A 20649-nucleotide genomic window follows, 5' to 3' on the forward strand; every position below is an offset into this window, starting at 1 on the left:
CGCTCCTTTGCCGTCGTGCGTGGCAGCACCCCTCCTCGTTCCTTCTTTTTTTTTTTTTTTATTCGCCAATGGTTCCGCGTGGTCTCGCCCCGTGATCGTACAGCGTACCAACGCGGGGCGAGGGCGTCCAGGTGAGCGTTCGGGGAGAGGGCCAAAAAGAAAGGACCGTGACGTCAGCGGTAATCATTCCGGCTGCGGAGAGCAAGCAGCCAGCGGAGCGGCCCAGCCGGAGGAGGCGGCTGCTTGCGGCGAGAGAGCTAGCGATCCACGCGAGGCAGTAGCTTGCAGCGGCGGCGGCGTCGACGGCCCAACTCGTGCTCGGCGGGCGCACGCACACACACGCCAGTGCGTCGGCCCGAGAAGCGGCGGCAGCGAACAGGTTTGGCAATATGGCCGCCTAGGCCGCTTCGTCGTCGGCTCTCGACAACGCGGATGCGAAGCTGCCGGCCCGTCTCGAAACGCCGCGTTGTCGCCAAGGATGGTGGAGCCTTCGTGCCGTAGTCGTCGCCCCGTTCGTCTCGACGACGAGTGATTGCCGCAGGTCGTTTCAGGCGGCTCGCGGTGTTCTTGTTCGGTGTCCCTCCCGCCGCCAAAGGGGAGTGTGTGTGTGGCCGTGAGAGAGATCGCCCCCGTGAGGGGAGTGTCCGGCGACCGCCGTTCCTGCGTGCGACGACGACGACGACCATGAATTCGTACGAGAACACCTGCCTGCGGTGCGGCCAGACCGTCTACCAGGTGGACAAGGTGGGACCGTTGAAGGATTTCACCTTCTACCACCAGGGCTGCTTCAAGTGTCTGGTGTGCGGCACCAAGCTGACCCTGAAGACGTACTTCAACAACCAGCAGAGCCAGGAGGACAAGGAGGTCTACTGTCAGAACCACGTGCCCAAGACCGGGCCCGGTCACCTGGACGGCATGTCGGTCGGCATCAAGGCGGCGCTGAGCGTGCCCAGGACCAACAACCTGGTCAACGACCAGATTCGGGGCTCCGGCAAGGGAACCTTCGACGCGGACGCGCTGGGCATCAAGTCGGCGCTGACCAAGAACCACCACCACCAACACCACGAGCAGGAATACAAGCACGCCGTGAACAGGGCCGGTCGCTTCGACGCCAGTGCGCTGCACATCACGCACGCGCTGAACGCCACCAAGGTGCACCGGGGCAAGGTCGCTTACGAGCGGAACATGGACGAGTACCTGGTGAGTTCCTATAGCACGCCGGCGTTCTCTGTCGCTGTCGCTTCGTCGGTGGCTTTTGCATAGTCGAACAAGTGCTCGAATCTCGTAGTTTCTCCCGGATTGAATTATGACAGACCTCTGGATGCTATTAGGGGCATCGTACTGTGGCGTATTACAAGTGAACAGGCGATTACACGGTGGAGCTGGTCCTGGTGGTTCCCATATAGCATGCAAACGAAATGTCTTTTATTAAATCGCTGGGCGAGTGTATGGTGGATCCTCGCACGCACGCGTTCTCTTGCACTTTCACTTTGTCTGCGCTGTCGTTGCGGGACTTCGTGTCCTGCCACTGGTTGGCCCGACTCCGTAGGTCTTCGTACTGCGACGACCCAACTGCTGTGCAGATAGCTACGTTACAAAGAAAGCAGTGCCGAGCAGGTTTTTGAACAGCTCGCAAAGCGAACGGCTGACACTGTTCAGAGAAAGTGCAAAGACGCTTGCTGCGTACCTCTTGATCGAATCGAACCGGTTATGCTCCCGCTAGTTTCTCGCTGCTCAAGATCCGTTGGGAGACATTCAACAGGTGTCGGTGAAGCTTCGCGCATCTAAGCACTTCTAAACCGGTGGCGTAACTAGGGTGGTGTTTCCGTATCAGAGCATCGACCCCTGAGCAAACCCACCTCCGCCTTCCTTTCTTGCTTTCTCTGAGAAGTTCGCCAACTACAAGTATCATTAGAGTCTTACTAAGCAGGTTAGGAGCTGTTTAGAAAAAATTTTCATTGTGAACAGCAGGCCGATGATCCCGCCTCTTGAATTTTGATTTTGGGGCCTATGTTGGGGTTTTTTTACTTTCGTTATCTATTGCTCTAGGCTATTCGAACGATAACACAACGGTAACGCGACGGCGTGCGAACCAGCCGACTAGGACCGGTATAATGTAGCTATTCCTGTAGTTTGATTGTATGACTTTATCGTCCACCGCTCACGACCGGCCGATCATATTGTGATAACGTTGTCGGAGCGCCAAAAAGAAAAATAATTGGAATAGAAGCGTTACATTATCGCGGCCTAATCTTGTCTGTTTTATACTGTGGTTGCAATTGGATTTATCTCTTATCGGCAGTGCTCTTCCGCGTGTCTGAAACGATTATCCCAGCGAGGAACAGGGTTGGGATATTTGCGAAACCGCTATTGGTGTACGCTTTGCACCAAGGCGTTCCGAAACAAGCCCTGTCAGCGATAACGTTGTGGACGACATTTCAATTTTTGAACACGCCTGTCGTTGGTTGAGCGTGAAAGGCCCCTTTAAAGAGGATGCAACATGAAACAGTAATCAATAAAGAACAATCAAAAAGAGAGCAAAGGAAATCAGAGTCGCTTAAGCGGTAAATGCGAAAGAAATCCGTTAGCCTTACGTCGGCACCTCTTTAAGGTGACAGATCCGCGATTTAAACCCTCTTCACAACATTGCAAAGTGTTGTTCAGGAGCTCACTGGGCACACGTCCTGCCTCTTGGAGGAGAGAATAGTGCAACTGATGTATGCAATGAAAGCATAGCGTTAATCAGCTGTGCTTGAAAATTGAAATGTAGAAAATGATGAACTAGAAATGAAAGTGGACGAAAGAAACGCACGCACGCACGCACACGCACACACGCACACATAATGCTCTTCTAAGCTCTCCCATTTCCTATCTACAATGTGACCAGCTTCCCGCACTTAACACGCATACACTTTATCCCACTTTGACACATTTAATTAAAATAAACGTTTTAAACATTTAATAAACTTTTAAATAAATAAATAAACGTTTAAACATTTAATTAACATAAACGCATTAAAATAAACGTCGCAGTCGCGCACCGCTGTCTTTCCTTACGTGACCGTGCGTCACACCACATAACAAAAGATGTAGCAAGGTCGGCGGTAACTGTTCTTTAAGCGAAAAGCGAATGTTTAACTATGTGCCATAAAGTGAACAGAGAGAACATCCTAGTGTCAACAGCGCAAAACGCAGACGGGGCACGAGGCGAGAAGAAGTCACCACAAGCGCTTGTGGTGCACGTCTTCTCGCCTCATGTCCCGTCTGCGTTTTGAGCTGTTGACACCAGGATGGAAAACCAACAGGATTAAGCTGCTATTCTAGAGAGAACATGACCTCAGGTTACTGTAATAAGAAACACGCAAAAAAATATATATATTTACTGCAGCCACAAGGTTGTGCACGAAAAACCCCCTCTCGTGTGGTCTTTGCTACATCGACCGATTGGTCGGTGTGTCAGCGACCGTCTGGGAGAACGCGCCGACTCAATGAAGGGTAGTGTCGGGCAGCCATCTTAGCAGCGCATTGCTCCCTATGGAGTTTTACGGGCCTTGTGTAATCAGTGCAAAGTAGTAGGACGTTATCGGGACCATTGTGCACGTAAGATACAAGGCTTTCTCCATTGATGGGATAGGTGCCGCGTGGGCGAGTGCGACAGTCGGTATCTCTTCTCTCCATAGAAATCGCGTTTCTTTCGCAGGAATGATGGCGGGCATATTGTGACGTTGATGTTATGCTTCCTCTGCCCCGTTTCCAGCCTTGTGGCTCACTTGGTTGTCTGCTCCTCCAGTTCTTTTTCACTTTCCCGCATCTTTACCTATAGCTGCGTGCGCCAAAAAAAAAAAAAAGAAAAAAAAGAAAAGGTCATTGGCTGGAAGACAGCACTTCGTCCGTTTCGTTCTGTTAGTTCTGGCACATACGCTTGTAATACCTAACTTCATCATGTACCAGCTGACCCAAGTCGGCATTCTTTTGCAAAACATTTGTGCGCATTTCTCTTGGCCTTTCAGCGGTTCGTAGGGCGGGCTTTGCCTCGACGCTTTCATCTGCGTGAGGTGAGAGTCTGGTTCAAATGACTCGCCGCGCCGACGCGCTCTCTGCCTCTCGGGGCTGTGACCTTGACCAGCGCGAGCACCGGTCCGGAAGTGGTCTCGCGCAGGCACGGTCACATGCGCGACAGGAAAGAGTGCGGCGCTGGCCGCTTGTCACGTGGGAGGCCGGCCGCACTACTCGGACTTGGGGATATACGTATCTGCAAGGTTGTTGTTGTTGCCCAACTCGTTTTCACCTGACGCAACTCGCGGCGTTCGTCGGTCGAGCTACGAAGCAGCGGTTTCTTTTTTTTCTCTTTCTTTCCTTTTTTTTTTTTTTTTTTACTTCGAGCGAGCTCGCGCACGTCGAATGACCACACACACAAAAAAAAGCTCATTGATATTCCGCTGTCGCGGTGGTCTCTGGTGGCACATATTTCGTAGCAAGTTACGGACAAGTAGGCAAGGGTGAAACGTGCGGTACGCATACACACGGCGCTAACTCGCAAAAAAAAAAAAAAAGTATTACGGAAACTCGTGACCATTCTTATAAGACAAGTACTGTGCATGTCTCTAACTATACTATTCTGCGCGTGTCGCCACTCAGGAAAATGCAAATTATTTACCTGACAGTGCGATAGATGCCACACTCCCGCATCTGTGTTCTAAGCTATTGCAATATGCGATCGATCGCGTCAATCGATTAGTTTTTTTTTTTTTTTTCAATAACTGCGCCACTTAAGGGACAGGATTCTGCACCCACACTGTGCATCAGTGGCACGCCAACAGGCCCAAGTAGGAACCTTAATCGAATCTGTGAGGGTATTCACGGTGCTCACCGGCCCATGGTGGGGTTCAGAGACTGTGGCGTTGTTTCCGAAGCGCGAGGTCGAGGCTTCGATTCCATGCCGCGGCGGCCGCATTTCCAGGGTAAAAAGCGCTCGTATCCCGCGCTTTTAGTGTACGCCAAAGAAGCCTGGATGGCAAAAAAAGAAATTAAAACTGACGCCTTCGCTGTGTAGATTTCGGGAAGTTTAACGTGACAATTTGATTCACGGATCTTGAAAGCAGCACTGGCTCACTTCCCAGTCCGTTTTCTTTCTTTTAATCTGTCTTTCTTTCATTCCTTTTCTGTTACTTTCTTTTATTGTTAATGTTTGTTTGTTTGTTTTACATACTGCAGCCATAGGAGGGCTATATAGCTCGGGTGGGTACAATAGAGAATTAACAAAGAATGATACAGAAAATTCGAGAAAATAAACGTAGTGCATCCTACAAAATGACTGTACAGTATTACTCTACGGAGTAGGCTATTATAGATAGCACTCATTTGTTCTCGTCTAACTCCATCCGCAGTTTATCTTCAAAGGACCAGTTCGGAATCCTTAAAGCAACACGGCACAGGCGGCTAGCACGTTGAGTTTGTCTTACGACGTCTATTCGAGTTTTTCATGATGCTTCTTCCAGACATTTTAGCCGCATGGCGAATGCTTCACCGCGGGGGCTTCCGAGCGCAGTAAGAGGGTTTGTTTGCTATGTTCTTTTTTACTACTTTGACAGATTTCATGAACATTGCACGCTGTTTACATAGTATACTCCAAGTTTACACGAGTAAATAGTGAGCAGGAAAACGCGCTCTTTCCTGTCACTTCGCTTACTTCCATGTATAGATAGTCGCGCTGCTAGCCAAAGATGCAGCATTACCAACATGCCCTTTCGGCTACCCTTGTTACGTTGGTTTTGTTACTGCTACCTGCGTGCGTTAGTTGTTGCAAGACTGTTGATTGTTTTGTTGTCTGTTTGTTTGTTTTGTTCTCCTTTAATGACTATATACAAAGACCGGTCATTCACATTTCGACTTTCGTGGCCACCTAGTACTCATTCCTGTTTACGAAAGAGAGGGAGAAATTCAATTTTGAATTTTTAAAGGGATTCTAAAGGGAAATACTGAATCACTTTAGACTGGTAAAGTATCTTTTCAGATTACTTTTCTTTTCTACCCGCCGTGGTTGCTCAGTGGCTATGGTGTTGGGCTGCTGAGCACGAGGTCGCGGGATCGAATCCCGGCCACGGCGGCCGCATTTCGATGGAGGCGAAATGCGAAAACACCCGTGTGCTTAGATTTAGGCGCACGTTAAAGAACCCCAGGTGGTCAAAATTTCCAGAGTCCTCCACTACGGCGTGCCTCATAATCAGAAAGTGGTTTTGGCACGTAAAACCCCAAATATTATTATACTTTTCTTTTCTCTTTAATATCGCGGTAATAAGTTGCTATTACAAGACAGGATAAAAATTGCGCGTGTACGAATGTATAAAAGTGCGGGAAAGAAAAAAAAAAGGAGAGGAGCTGACAATCAGGGGAACTAGAAAGCAGGAAACGGGCCAGAAGCAGCATTAAAAAAAAATGAAATTACAAAATGGACGCCATCGTCCACGTGAAGGTAAGGCAATTTCTTTTGACAGCCATAATTGATAAAAACTATCAAAAGAAAAAAAAATCTCAGACAGAAAAAAAAAAAAAATGTCGCCCACCGTTGTCATTCCACATGTGCACCGAGTATCACGCCGCGTAAAAACGGTGGCGGGGAAGGCAGGCATTGCCGAGTTGTCTTTTTCAGCAGAAAACAAATTTTCCTCTATTTTCCCAAAAGTGAACAGAGAGGACAATGGCCTGCGCAAGGTGTGATAAGAAACAGACGCGAAAAGAAAGAAAAGATTCGCGATTGCTGCCACCTTAGTTTATACGTAATTCCCTTCGCATGTGGTCGTCGCTGCATCGGCCAAACTGGCCGGTGCCTCAACGACCGCCTAAAGGAACATGCCAGTGTAATGAAGGGAAGTGTAGGCAGCCACTTAGCAGCGCATTGCGGCCGATGTAGTTGTCAGGCGTTACGTAAGCAGTGCAACATACGAAAGCGCTACGAGATCTGCGTGCGTGCGACATCTGACTTTCTGTATCGACGGGAAAGGTGACGTGTGCGTGAATGCGACCGCCGGTATCACTCCTCTTCGAACAAATCGCGTTTCCTTCACGTGGATGATGGCGGCCCTTGTAATTTCGGTGTGTCGATTTTATGCCTCTTCCGCCTCGTTTCTTGCCTCGTAGTTCACTTGGTTGTCCGATGCTCTACTTTCTCTCTTTCACGAACTTTCTAAATTTTCTAACTGTCTCGAGCCGACTTTGTGGTTAAGTATTTAGTACTTGGTTGTCCGATGCTCTACTTTCTCTCTTTCACGAACTTTCTAAATTCTCTAATTGTCTGAAGCCGATTTTGTGGTTAAGTCTTTAGTACTTCGTATTATTTTCTATTCCTCTGATTCTTCCAACATTTTTGTTGTATTCTTGTCAGCATACCAAATGCGTCTTATAGTTCCATTGAAATCTTGGCCAATTACTCATAGAGGTTATGAGCCATCAGCAGATGGAAAACAAACAAACAAACAAACAAACAAACAGTCTTCTGAGCTATTTCTAAGCGACGCCTCCTCTTCGCGCGGAGTGCAACCGGAGGACAGAGAGCGAGAGAAGGAGGAAAAGTATAAACGAAAGGCAGGGAGGTTAATGACTGAGCCCGATTGGCGACCCGACACTAGGGAAAGTGGGAGGGAAAGATTCGGCGACGCAGTAACAGTTCTCAGCTCTACATCACAGACGGTCGCTCAGTCCGGTAGAAATTACGCGGAGGTACACGGATGCTCGCCTTGTGCGCCGAGGTGTTCTGTTGCATATGTCCATTGTATCAGAACATTAGCACCTGTATCGCTTTAATTCGCACCGGCCGGTACGTTCCAAAAAAAAAAAATAATAAAATGCATGCGGTAAGATTAGGCTCTATAATGCACTTTCACGAATTGTCGCCAGTGTTCACATTTCACAAGGACAAGCGGAAATTTGCTGCATTGTCGACATACTGGACATACTCTCTTTCTTGGACAATTTTGTTCGATAACGGGGTGTCATTTCCTGCAGATATAAACGTGCTAAGTTGTTTCGCATTGTCACAGAAAATGAAGGGGGAATTCTTGCAGATAACGATGAACGTGTCATTACTTCCGTTGCGTCCAGCCTGAATAATGTACTATATCCATTCCGGGACCCTATCAGTATAAGAGGAAAGAAGAATGTCGGTTTAGTTGTTCTGCAATTACAATGATATATGTTTGCCACGATCTTTCGGCTACTAAACAGATGCTTGGCCGCCGAAGAACAAACGTTGTTTTATGTCCATGTCATCTATTCGTGTTTAGAACATAAAAAATGATTAGCCATACGATTACGACGCCGTATTTGCAGGGTTGGTATAGGCTGAGCAGCACGTTAGTTTGGAAGTCAGAGTAAGTTCAACTTTACCTTATATTTCATCCCTTTTCAGGCGGCACTTCTTTCTTTCTTCTTCTTTTGTACGTTCAGAATCGTTAAAATTGTGCTGCGGCAGCACAGACCAACTGTTTTGAACTCTTCAGCGAGTTTTGTCAAGTTTACATAATGTCGACTCCATGCGGCGAAGTGTCTGCAGGAGAGCCGGTTATGACAATGCAGTCGACTACCGTTGATCCGTGCTCGGTTAGTTCGACTCTTCGCTTAACTCGAACGCACTGAAATGTCCCGGCGAGAAAACATATATTGCTACGGAAGGAAAACTCGTTTAGTCCTAACTTGAAAGCATGCCGCTTCGGTTATTTCGATCACAATTGACCCGCACTGGCGCCCCCTTCTTGATATTTGATCCCTGCGAATATTCGATTATGCCCGAATATTCGGGGTTACTTCTATAACCGAAACCTGCATTTCACTGGCGCTCTTCAGCCAGAACTGGCCCTTTCGCCGTGAAAATCTATTAATCATGACGTACATTTCCCAGAGGAGTTGCACATGGTACACCGTTCATTTGAAGTGGGCCCGTTAATTGTAATGCCAGCCTGGGAAGGTGGCGAGTTTTTTCAACCACCTGTGGCAATTGAACGGCCTCACCAAGGCGAATATTTGCGCATTTCAGAAAATAAACAGAATCTTTCCATTTTTTCCTCTCGACATTCCTTTTATTCGTTGTCGTTTTCCTTGATTATTACCTTTCTCTTTTTTAAGCAACAAAGTTCGATTAGAAATTGGGAGCAGATACTTCTCGTACGTTCGCTATCAGTTCGACTCGAAAGCTTCCCGACTCGAAGACGTCTATATATATTAATAAAACGGTTTCCCAACGGGTTTCCTGTACGTCTATAACGTACAACGGTTTCCTGCATGCGTCTATTATAGCGCAATAAAGGCTGCTGGACCGCTCTGTATATGTCTGAAGCACAGTCATCCAAGCGTAATATCAGTAATGCGGCCAACTTATATCGTCCATGCCGGACGAAGCAAAAAGAAAAGAAAAAAAAAAACAATCTCCTCGCACGGCGTGCAAACAGTTCTGCTCCACTGGGTCGGCGCAAAGTCACCCCCGGCTTGTGGCAGCGCCGGCCACTGTGGTTTCGGACGGCCGCTCTTAGCGGTCAGTTTGTTCAACCTGGAAAGCAGCAGAAAGCCGTGGCTCAATATTGAATCCATGTTGACCTTCTGCGCATGCCTGCGTGTGTTTGTGCTTGAGCGTGTGATTTGGATGAACGTGGAGGGTTCGTTATCGGCCGCGGACGCACGTACTCCGCTTGAACTGTGGCCGGATGATGGTATTGATGTTGGTGACGAGGATTATGATTTCGCAATGCCGTTTTTCGCTTAAATCGCGGTGGTGAGAAATGTTCGCATAGCCAGTGTGAGATATGCGAACGTGTTACATTGTCGTAAGCCGTAGCGCTCAGTCTTTCTCAGTTTGCATATCGCAGTTACCTATGTCGATGACGATCCCGCTCCTATTTCCTACACACACGTCTCCTGCTATCTCGACCGCTGATTAGTCGAGCGCCCTTATCAGGTTCCAGCCCCAGTGCTTCTGGAAGGTGGACGTTCCCTGCGGTTCTCTCTGGGTAAATATACATTCGCGTTTAGTAGCAACATGCGAAATCTCATCTGGATTTCATTTATGTAGCAGACACAGGCCTGAAACCCTTGGAAATATTTGCTCGTGTGCGTTTTCGACTTCAGGCAGCCAGCTTGGACCTCAAATAAGGATGGATGGATATATGAACAGATGTAATGAGCGTCCTCTTTGAAACTCTAAAATCATTGCTCTAAACAAACTCTAAACATTGCTCTAAAATCTATGCTGTATGTTCTTTGCTTTCGTGCTACCACTATACTCCAGTCGTCATTTACTATTCTCTACCGCGGATTCATTAATCTTCCTTCACTTTCCATAAATCCCAGTGCCTCAGGCAGGGTTGGTACCTCCTCAGTGACCTCTGGATGGACACTGATCGAATCACTTTGAGGACCCCTGGATGTCCGTTTGCGAAACGTTGCCTTAAGCAGCGTGTGACGTCATAGGGGCGTTGAAATATCGCGCATTCGCCTCACCTTTGCTGCGTCTGAGGCTCCTCCTCCGCACTCGACGACCCACCTTCTCGCTGTCATGTAGTCGCAACCACCCATGGTTAAACGCGCAACTCGACTCGACTTGCGCATTCGTGCCTCGTCGCAACATTCCCGTCGTCATCGCGTCGCATTCGAAGAACACAGCGAGCCGAATCGCACTGGTGCGAGAAGTCTGCAGGTTGTCGACACTATACACAGCACGCATGTGCTATTTACATGGTGTGACTAAGATGGCTTAATGATGTTTACGAAAATCAGCGTAGCGTATAGCATGAACTTGCGCATCCATCACTCCGTGAAGAGACGCGCCGTATACATAGCACCTTGTGACGCTACGTCATTCTCGCGTAATGTTTCGCTTCGAGGAAATGTTGCTGCTTCTCGACAGAGGCCGATTTAATTTGCTCTTTCCAAGAACGGAGGTTGCGGGTTCGATTACCTGAAGCGACGGCCACATTCCCACGGTGCGGAAGGCGAGAGAGAGAATAAATTTTGCTTTACTGAGCCCCTCGTCCGGCGCTCTGGTTTTTAGATATATAGCATTGTTGACTACCAGGTCTTTCTCAGCACGCTGAGGACGTGCTTAGCAAGAGCCTGAAGAGCAGAGATGCGAGTTCTGTAAGAGAGCGCAAGCATTCAAAGATGTGGGATACATTGCTGGGTGAAATGTTTGCTATAGTACGGGACTGTGGTATAAAGGTTACAGACAGGGACAAGGCGGATAGGCTGGCCAACGTGTTGATAGGTGGACCTATCTTCGTCAAAGGCGGCCTTGCCATGCTCGGCAGGTTAGTTTCAACAGGCTATTAGAGTGACATCACGTACGGTCGTTGTCGGTGGCGGCTGGCTTTGAAGGGAGAGACCGAAATGAAAACGAGCGCTGTCGCTTGACGTCTCTATAGGCGTGGGTTCTATTCTAAGACGAGGGGACAAGAGCGGGAGAGTGGGAAGGCGGCAGGGTAAAAAAAGAAAAGCAAAATGCAGAATCTAGCGAAATGTCTGCAAAAACGCCAACACTCGATGCCAGTGCACGTAGATCTTCGTTGCGAGCTTTCAGCTTGTGGAGAAAGTCTTCCGAGTCTGATGGTCTTTGTTGTAGCTACCTTTGTGTCTCGTCTTTGGTTTTGTTTTTTTCGCCCGGCGTCCGTAGTCAGGCTACGCCGGCTACTCGGTTGGTCGGTCGCACGCGGAAAACTGTGGGAGCGTGAAATATGCAAATTGTCTCTGGTCCTTCCCGATAGTGGTACTGGCTTCTGAGGCGTCGGCTACTTGCACTCGCCCGTCTATTGCTGGCACGGCGGCGTCCCGCGCCAATGGAGGTAGGGCCCTTTTTCCGGGCTCGTTAGCGCCGATGACTATCGGCGACGTGACATGTGTGTGTGTGTTATATGCCGTCTCTTCTGCACGTGCTTTCCCTCACGTGCTCAGCGGCGCGAAAGCAACGCGATTTGCATACCTCATTGAGAACCAGTATAGGCACCACGTGGGCCTTCCTTCTTACGTCCGTGCCTCAACTTGTCAACGAACATCGTCCTGAAAATCGAAATCAAGTTAGGAGGTTCACGTCCCGAGGCAACTCGTAGGCCTAAATCTAAGTACACGAGTGTTTCTGCTTATCGAAATGCGGCCGAAGGGACCAGGAATCGAAACCGCCACCCCGTGCTTAGCAGCAGAAAGCCAAATCCATAGGACCCACCGGCACGGATACTATGCCTATAGAGAAATTTCGCTGGATGGACTTCACAGGGCCACAAGAAAGTGCTGGTTCAATGATAGTTCAATAAAATGACGCGTGTGCCTGCTATAGTTATTAAGGGAAACTGATGGCATTAAATGGTAATTAAGCGGAAAATGCTGAATATGCAGCTGCTGCAGTGTTCTTCCTAAATTTAGCTGCGTCTTCTTGGCGTGAAGAGATTGATTACTCGCGCAAGAGAACGAAATTAATACTTTGCCTTACTAAATTTCTCGGGCAAATCGTGCTACGGATACCGCCGGTATCACGTCACATATTTCGGGGAATCTCGTAAGTTCTATATCTGCCCGTCGCGGTAGCTTAGAGGCTGTGGCGTTGCGTTGCTGAGCGACCGCATTTCGGATGGGAAGCGAAATGCAGAAACGCTTGTCTAGTAAGATTTATATGCATGTTTAAGAACACCAAGTGGGACAAAAGTTAATCAGGTACTCCCACTACGGCGTGCCTCCAAATCAGATCGTGGTGTTAGCACGTAAAACCACGTGATTAATTTAACGTAGTGACAAAAAAAAAAAACGAGAGAGAGAGAGAGAGAGAGAGAGAGAGAGAGAGGCTATATAGTCTTCAACTGACAAATTTCGATCCCTTCAAATAATGACTTAATTTAGGTAATTTTATCTTTCTTTTCCATTCAGGTGTATGACAGCCAACTGGGCGCGATTATCCGCCACGCCTTGCCTTTTCTAATTTGGGCCGTTTGCGCACAGGGAGAACTTGTAGAAGTAAAGTTACTACCTTTAGTCGCTGCATACTTTTTAATGCAATGTAATCTTCCTGTTACTGATTAACACTTAGTGCCGAGCAGACTTTATCAAAATTCGCGATGTCGCTATTTGCTGGTGCCTTTTGATTTAACCTTCTGACTTACGATGGTTGAACTCGGCGTACGGGCAACCCATGTACATACTATTAAAGAAGCGTCCTCTGTCAATGCCAACGTCGCTTAACCATATTGTCTATTCGGCGTTCCTTTACGTACTGTTATAAAAACGAGGTCGCCAAGCTCGGTTTGCGGTCAACCGCTGTTAGCGACCTAACTTCCGTTTCGCATGCTGTGTAACTGCGCTAACCACCGCGTTTAGACGTAACCGCGGTTACATCAACTACGGTTAAGGCCGCCCGTGGAACAATGACATTGCTGTCCAAATTTGCCAATTTGCAGCTGCCCCACAACTGTAAAAACACGCGCGTGTGTGCGTGCGTGTGTCTGTGTGCGTGTGGAGACTCATGCGACAGTTCTTCGCTCCGTTCGTGAGGTGTATTTTATTTCACAGCATCACTCTTGTTCGAGCTGTCCACATGATTTTCGTATGCATGATTTTCGTATGAATGACTTTCGTATCATGTATTTCGTAGCACATTTCTGTGTGCGTGTGTTTGTGTGTTCAATCGCCGCCGAAAAAACTGCTGCTTTAGACGGTGTTAAGCTCGTAAGGTGTTAATACTGTCTTATTACCACCGTATGAGCTTTCTGGTTTCTTCTGCCCTGCGCAAACGCGTTCGCAACCGTGTCTGCTATTTTCTGAAAAGTTACAACGCTGTTTACCACTATTTTCCCGCTTACCAGTGAGACACAGTAAACAAAGGGACGCACGCTCAGGCATTTGAGGATATTGCGTATGTGCATTGTTAACGCAAGGTCTTACTAGAAGACAACTTCTGCATCAGTCAGCGACCTGTTTTACCAATGATCCTTCGACCTGACCGGACGGTGTTCCGTCGATCTGCCGGCTATGTACGGTTAACAAAACGCGGACCCAGAACAATCATTGCCCTCGGAAGTCAACGGTCTCGGGCACACGCTCTTCAGAGGTCGCATTATTTCGACCTTGGTTCGCGCACACCGCAAGGACGAGGGCGCATGCAATCGCTTGCGGTTTAGAACGCTATTGTTCCGTACGCCCCATAACACGCAGAACTGGCAGCGCTTAGTTGCCTTTCGTGTAACCACCGAACGCGGTATAACTGAACGTCTTTGTTTTTTTGTTTATTCTTCTTCGGCGAGGCGCGACGGAGCGAGCCTCCGTTCTTTTTGTTCGCGCCTCGTGTCAGACGCGGAAGCCGAGATCGGCGGGGCACCCGATCCTTCGCCTGTCGGCGTGCCACTGTGCAACCCCGCGCGCCGGCGCTCCTATGTGTAAACACGGGTATTCTCCACGCGCACCGCTCTTTCAGCAGCTCGGCGCACTCGATGCAGCTGCTTACACTCGCCCGTGCCCGCCTCCGGGCTGTTGTGCGATATGTTCTATACAGTTGCTTCGGTTAGCCGGTGTTTCGTGTCTACACTAAAGCACCGCGAGGCGCCGAAAAGACGCGTGATTACAGACCCTTACGGATGCCGTTCCCGGGGTACCATTTTAATTGCCAGAACGTACGGCATCAACTGATGGCATTACCCGGGTAACACCCACCGTGGTTGCTCAGTGGCTATGGTGTTGGGCTGCTGAGCACAAGGTCGCGGGATCGAATCCCGGCAACGGCGGCCGCATTTCGATGGGGGCGAAATGCAAAAACGCCCGTGGTACTTAGATTTAGGTGCACGTTAAAGAACCCCAGGTGGTCAAAATTTTTGGTCTTCCACTACGGCGTGCCTCATAATCAGAAAGCGGTTTTGGCACGTAAAGCCCCATAATTTAATTTAATTTAACCCAGGTAGGGCGAGAGGAAAGGGGGGGGGGGAGTGAGGGGTAAGGTACAGGAAGTCAAGAAGTACAAATGAGTTGGTTATGGAGCAGATAACCAAGAAAACAAATATAGAGTATATTTAAGCAATCGCCGAAAGCCTATTCGGGGAAGCGAGGAAGAAGGGGCTTAGCAGAGATTGCCAGGGAAGTTTAACAATGCAAATCTGCATAATGAGTGTAGTGTGTCGCTGACTTTAACCCGTGGATGGACGCACACGCAGTCCTCGAGCGAACGACGTCACCGCCTTAGGGCGCTACTTGTTCTGGAATTTCCAAGAAGACAGCGCTTAAAAAGGACACTAAAGAGAATAATAACATACTTTGAAATTCGTGACGTCACGTTGACGTAGAGCCGCTCAGGTTTCGACGCGAAATTCAAGAAATGGAACTTTTAACCTTATTATTTTCCCGTCGAAAAATCAGTACATTACCGCGAAATCTGCGAAGGTAGTTTTGTATACTTATTCCGTCTAAACTAAATCAGCGTTTCACTTTCATGTCCATTCAGTACGCAATCGAAGGTGCGTTAGAGGTTTTCTTATCGACGCTAGTTGTCATATAAGTGCACATAATTCAGAACTTTTGCCGTAATTAAGGAAGCAAACAGAGATGTAACCTGAAGTAACTGTCTCACGTTTTCGGGACAACCTATATATATACCGACCGGTTTCGCCAACGGAAATGTCTACACGCAGGCTTTCTTTCTTCGCAACATTCGCAGACGCTCGCGGATTCGCTGCCGCGTCCGTCGAACCAGTTGCGAGGTTGATTGATTGATTGATTGATTGATTGATTGATTGATTGATTGATTGATTGATTGATTGATTGATTGATTGATTGATTGATTGATTGATTGCGGAACTGCATGGGGTGGTTTAACCATATTCTCGCTGTCAGCTTTTGCGAAAATCGGCACTAGTAATATGACTTTGACATTTGCGTCGCCGCAGACGAAACGAGAAGCGCCCGTCAATACATCGTATTGATTTGAACCAATTTTCCATGTAAGTTTCATACTGTTTGTAACACCGCCCTCCTCACTGTAATGCCTTTTTAGAGGTGTGAGTACTAAATAAATAAATAAATAAATAAATTAATTAATTAATAAATAGTATTTCGAATTGTGCGTGTTGGCACGTAAATCTAATAGTAGAATCAGTATGCCAACCTACCACACGATGTCAAGTCTTTACCCCTGTATTTACACAAGCAAAATATATTTTCACGGCAATGAACATAAGGGTTAACTTATTTGTAGTGTTTATGGCGTCCCAAGAAAACGCTAGTTGCCTTGATACCCCGTAGTTGGGCAAGGCTATGGATTAGCTTTGACCACCTGAGTTTTCATTTTAAACTTGCTCCTATAATTCAAGTACGAGATTTTTTTTTATTTCGCCCCCATTCAAATGCTGCCGCCGCAGCCGAGATTCGAACCGGCGACCTCAGGCTCAGCGGCGGAACGCTATAGCCATGCACTGAGTCACCGCGGCCGGTAGAAACATAACGAGGCGGAAACACAGCTATAAAGTAACGGCTTCAAAAGCGGCTTGTGGCTGCTCGGCTGTCTTCGGGTCTGACGACGACATACGGTACAGAAGAACTTCAGTTTGGCCTAGTTGGTGTTTACTGCATATCATATTAACCGCAAATAAAGACGGAGACAGCGGAAGAGGACACACAAACAAATGTCCACGGCTTGCCGTGAATAAACCAGTTGAACCGTGTTGTTTTTGTGCTCGCTTCCGCTGTCTCAGTCTTCATTTGCAGTCAATATGACATGCGATATACGGTACGTTTCCACGCGTCGGCAGAGGCTGGCAGTTGGCGACTGCAGCCCGACTGCCTACGTCAGCGTCGTCCGAACGAAGCTGAAAGCGCATCCGGTGCGTCTTTACGAGGCAGTTATGCGGGTTCCGGTGCTCACCGGTTCGCGCGACCAACAGGACAAGTTTCTTCGCTGCGATAAGTTACTCTTGCTGCGACGTTTAGTGGCGACACACTTCCGCTACTAAAAGAGAGAGAGCCTGTTTTTTCTCCGCGCCCTGGCCGACTGTGTGCACGCGAAAAATAACCTGTCTATCACCCTTACGGGCACCCGAGATTGTCTAGAAAACAAGCGTGCTTCTTCGCGCAGTCGACTATGAGCACATGTTGTTTACTTATACCCCTGTCACACGGGAAGATTTAATGTCATTCGAATGGAATGGCACTCGCATATAATCCCACTAATCCGGACTTACACGGGGAAATTTAATGTCATTCGAATGGAATGACATTTGCCATCGAATGAGTTAGAACTCATTCGCGTTCGATTTCGAACCGAACGTATACTCTTGACCCCAGATAGACAACAGCGACACGCAACGCGAAAAAATAATGCGTGCATCAGCAAAGTCAGAAGATATATTTTAGAGCGCAGCTCTTTGGCGTCCGTTCCTGGGTTTCGCGTCGTCGTCGGCGTTGTCGTCGGCCTCGTAACCAGCTCCGCCCCCCTTTCATCCCCCCAGCGCTAGCAGCGACCGACTGATACCGCTGGATGCCGCTGACGCCGCAAGAGAGTCAAGATAACGTGACTGCATAGAACACCGTCGCCGCCATGCAGAAAGAGGAGGAAAGGGTCCCCCCCCCCCTGTTCTTGTGTGGCGGATAGGGTGCTCTTCAGTTGCCGACGCGCCGGTTATTTCACGTAGGCCCCGGCACGTCGACGAATACGTGACCACCTTCCCACGGCTAGACCTGGTTCTTAGCGCTGCGGAAGCGAGGGTATCATATTGTTTGTGTCGGCATCGGCGGCGTTGTCCCTGAAACCAACTCCGCAGCTGGGGTTGACTCACTATCGGCGTCAGCGGCATCAGTCAGTCGCTGCTCTCTCTTCCCTCCTCCCTTTATCGTGTTGTCCGCTTGCTGCGCGCGCTTCTGCCCCCATCGTTTGCCGCTGGGTGTACACGCCGCCCCCCTCCCCCCTCTTCCTGCGAGTCTCCGGTTGTCAAAGCGCCGGCTCGAACTTAATTCCTTTCTTCGCTCCTCCTCCAATGTAACCCCTGTGCGGTGGCAATCAGAGAGCCAGATCGGTGGCGGCGGATCTGTATATGTGCACCGCCGAGCCGAAATTGCCGCTGCCGTTCGCCACTGCGAAATTATCTGCCAGTTCTTTCTGAGCCATGAGCGAGACGACCGATGGAAGTCCTCCGTCTGCTGCTGCTGCTGCTAAACGAGCTGCCAGAGCAGAGGCCCAGCGCCGTCGCCGTCAGAATCCAGAGGTGCGTGCCGCCGAAGCAGAAGAACATCCCGTTCCTCTCGCTCGTAACGCGTCCCACGGCTGTGACAACCTCGCGAGGCACTTGTATAGATCTCGTCTTTGAGAATCAAGCATTGGTGTACCAAGTCGAACATATATCAGTCTATTTCTCCGACCACAAAGCTTCCTTCATGACTGTCAAGAACTGTTAGTGGAGTCTTTGTTAAAGGAATACGTGTGAAAAATAAAAAAAAAAATTCTGTGATAGCGCATACATGTGTTGCTCGATTTCTTTGCTTCAATCTATCCAAAAGGTGAAACAGGTTATTTGCTGCGCTCAAATTTCGCATTAGGAAGTAACGTAATCGTCGGTAATTTTTTATACTTATAAAAAAGAATAGTTATTTTTGCCGCGATGATATTTTCACCAAGGGCTGTGCTCAAGCGCTGCTACTCTTTGCATCAGGAGTCTGTTGCGGCTGTCGGCCATATTGGATATGTTGATCGAAGTGCTTTCAGTTGTGAATAATTGGCGTCAAAATGTTCTCGTCCATTTTAAAAGTACTCGCAAAAGTTCTTAAACGCGTTTAATAGGCACAAAATTTTTTTGAATTTCACAAATTTTGTTCCAGTTCGTCATTGCTATCATTTGCGAATGCCATTATATTTTACTGAGTAGCACCGCAAGAGACCGAATGGCGTTCGATGCATCGAATGCCATTCGATTCGAGTGACGTTAAATCTTCCCGTGTGACAGGGGTATCTTATTCATATACCAGAAACACGCCTTGCTCATCGAGCTCGCGTACGTAGTTTTCTCGTGCACTTCGTTCTGCGATTTACTTATCGATATACGTTTTACATGCGTAGCAGGATTTGTGCCAGCAAGAGGGTCATGCGTATTGGCAGGCGTTTGCAACTTGCGTAAGTATCGTTATTTGTGGAAAACCTAAGGTCGGTGCATGTGAACTCGTAAGAATTCATCCCTAGATCTTGAGCTATTGGACCAAACTTGGGGATATGGCGTCCTTGTGGCGATATCTAGGGATCTTTAAATGGTGCTGAAGGGTTTTTGACGTGCTTCCAAACGACGGATTCATAAAACTGGGGCTGCATTTTGTGATCAATAATTCATTCCAATTCGTACTGTTGCGTTCCTTGACTGGGGCGCCGTCGTGATCGCTGGGATTGAGCACTTGCCTTGCCGATATCAGAGACATGAAGAGCGGATCGTTACAAATGTAGCTTCAGCGAGTAGGTCCACGTTAATGCCAGCTACATAGGGAAGTTCACAGCGATTGGGTCGATGTTAATGCCAGCTACATAAGGAAACGAAAACATAGTGACTGGTTCCTACTTAGATTTCTTGCATCTTGTCGAACACTGATGTTCACGGTAATCGACATCATATGTTCCTCAGTGTAGAAAAGGAGTATCAGAATTAATTTTTCGGTGGCTACCATTCTCCCGAAGCCGGGCAGCATAACAGAATAACAACGATGTCAGAGGACTGGAATACGCGCCTTAGCCTCTCATAAGCTTCAAGACTTTTCTTGTAGGATATCATGAAAGCGGTTTTGTCACGCTGAGTACAATGCAAAAAGAAAGGGGGAGAGGGTTGTTGAGAGACTCCGCAGCAATAAATTCACTGCTCGGGAACAGAATTCATAAAATCTTTTGCGCGAATTTTGTGACAGGAGGTGCTGCATCGGAACATGCATGAAATGCTGAATGTATGTCAGTGCATGCTTAGCGCCCGGCTGGACGTTAAATGGAAATCACAAAATAATACGCGCCCTCTATGAAAAAAAAAAAGGAAATCTGATAACAACCGGCGGCCACCATTCGAAGCACGTGTGTGACGAAACCAAGAATGGAAAGCTCATCAACTTGAACTTGATTCGTAGTGCCATATTGCAAGCATGGGAAGGTTTGGAACTTGCGAAGAATTAGTGTGTGCCAGGACGCAGGCAATTCCCATTGCCACATTCAAAACTGAACAGGGCTCAAGCAGTCTCACTGCGCTTATTGCAAACAGGTACATATCCCACACCGTACACCATCAATAAGATATATCCAGAGAGGGAGATTAAGACGGACTGCAACGATTGTAATGACATCATTGGAATCAGACATATGCTGGCGGGGTGTCCCGCGACTCTCCCCAACCTCGTTGAAGAATGGACACAGTGGGAGAAAAGGATTCAAAGCCCATTGTTTCAGGACCAACTAAGGGCTGTCCAGAGGGCCCATGATGTCGCTGAAAGGCTTGGCCTGACAGTGCCAACGTGGGAGCGGCCCGCCTTGGCTTAAGAAGCCAAGCCTCCGGACCTCATTACAATAAATGTTTTCACACACACACACATACGAGTTACGGTGCTCTTGTCTTTCTATTTTCGCGCCCTTACCGCCATTTAAAGCGCCACATATTGTAGCGGACCATGGTGTCATTAAAAAAAAGATGCCAT

General features: G+C 48.2%; 1 protein-coding gene across 1 annotated transcript in view; it reads left to right on the top strand.

Annotated features, from left to right (window-relative positions):
- Positions 1-207: 207 nt before the first annotated feature.
- Hil (peptidase hillarin) overlaps positions 208-20649 on the top strand; it is a 107455-nt gene continuing 87013 nt past the window's right edge. The window contains exon 1 of the mRNA XM_075672216.1: positions 208-1200. Coding sequence (XP_075528331.1) covers positions 685-1200 — 516 coding nt within the window. The 5' untranslated portion in view covers positions 208-684. The remainder of the gene's footprint in view (positions 1201-20649) is intronic.

Source organism: Dermacentor variabilis, chromosome 10 (genome assembly GCF_050947875.1).
Source record: "Dermacentor variabilis isolate Ectoservices chromosome 10, ASM5094787v1, whole genome shotgun sequence".
Lineage (NCBI taxonomy): Eukaryota > Metazoa > Arthropoda > Arachnida > Ixodida > Ixodidae > Dermacentor > Dermacentor variabilis.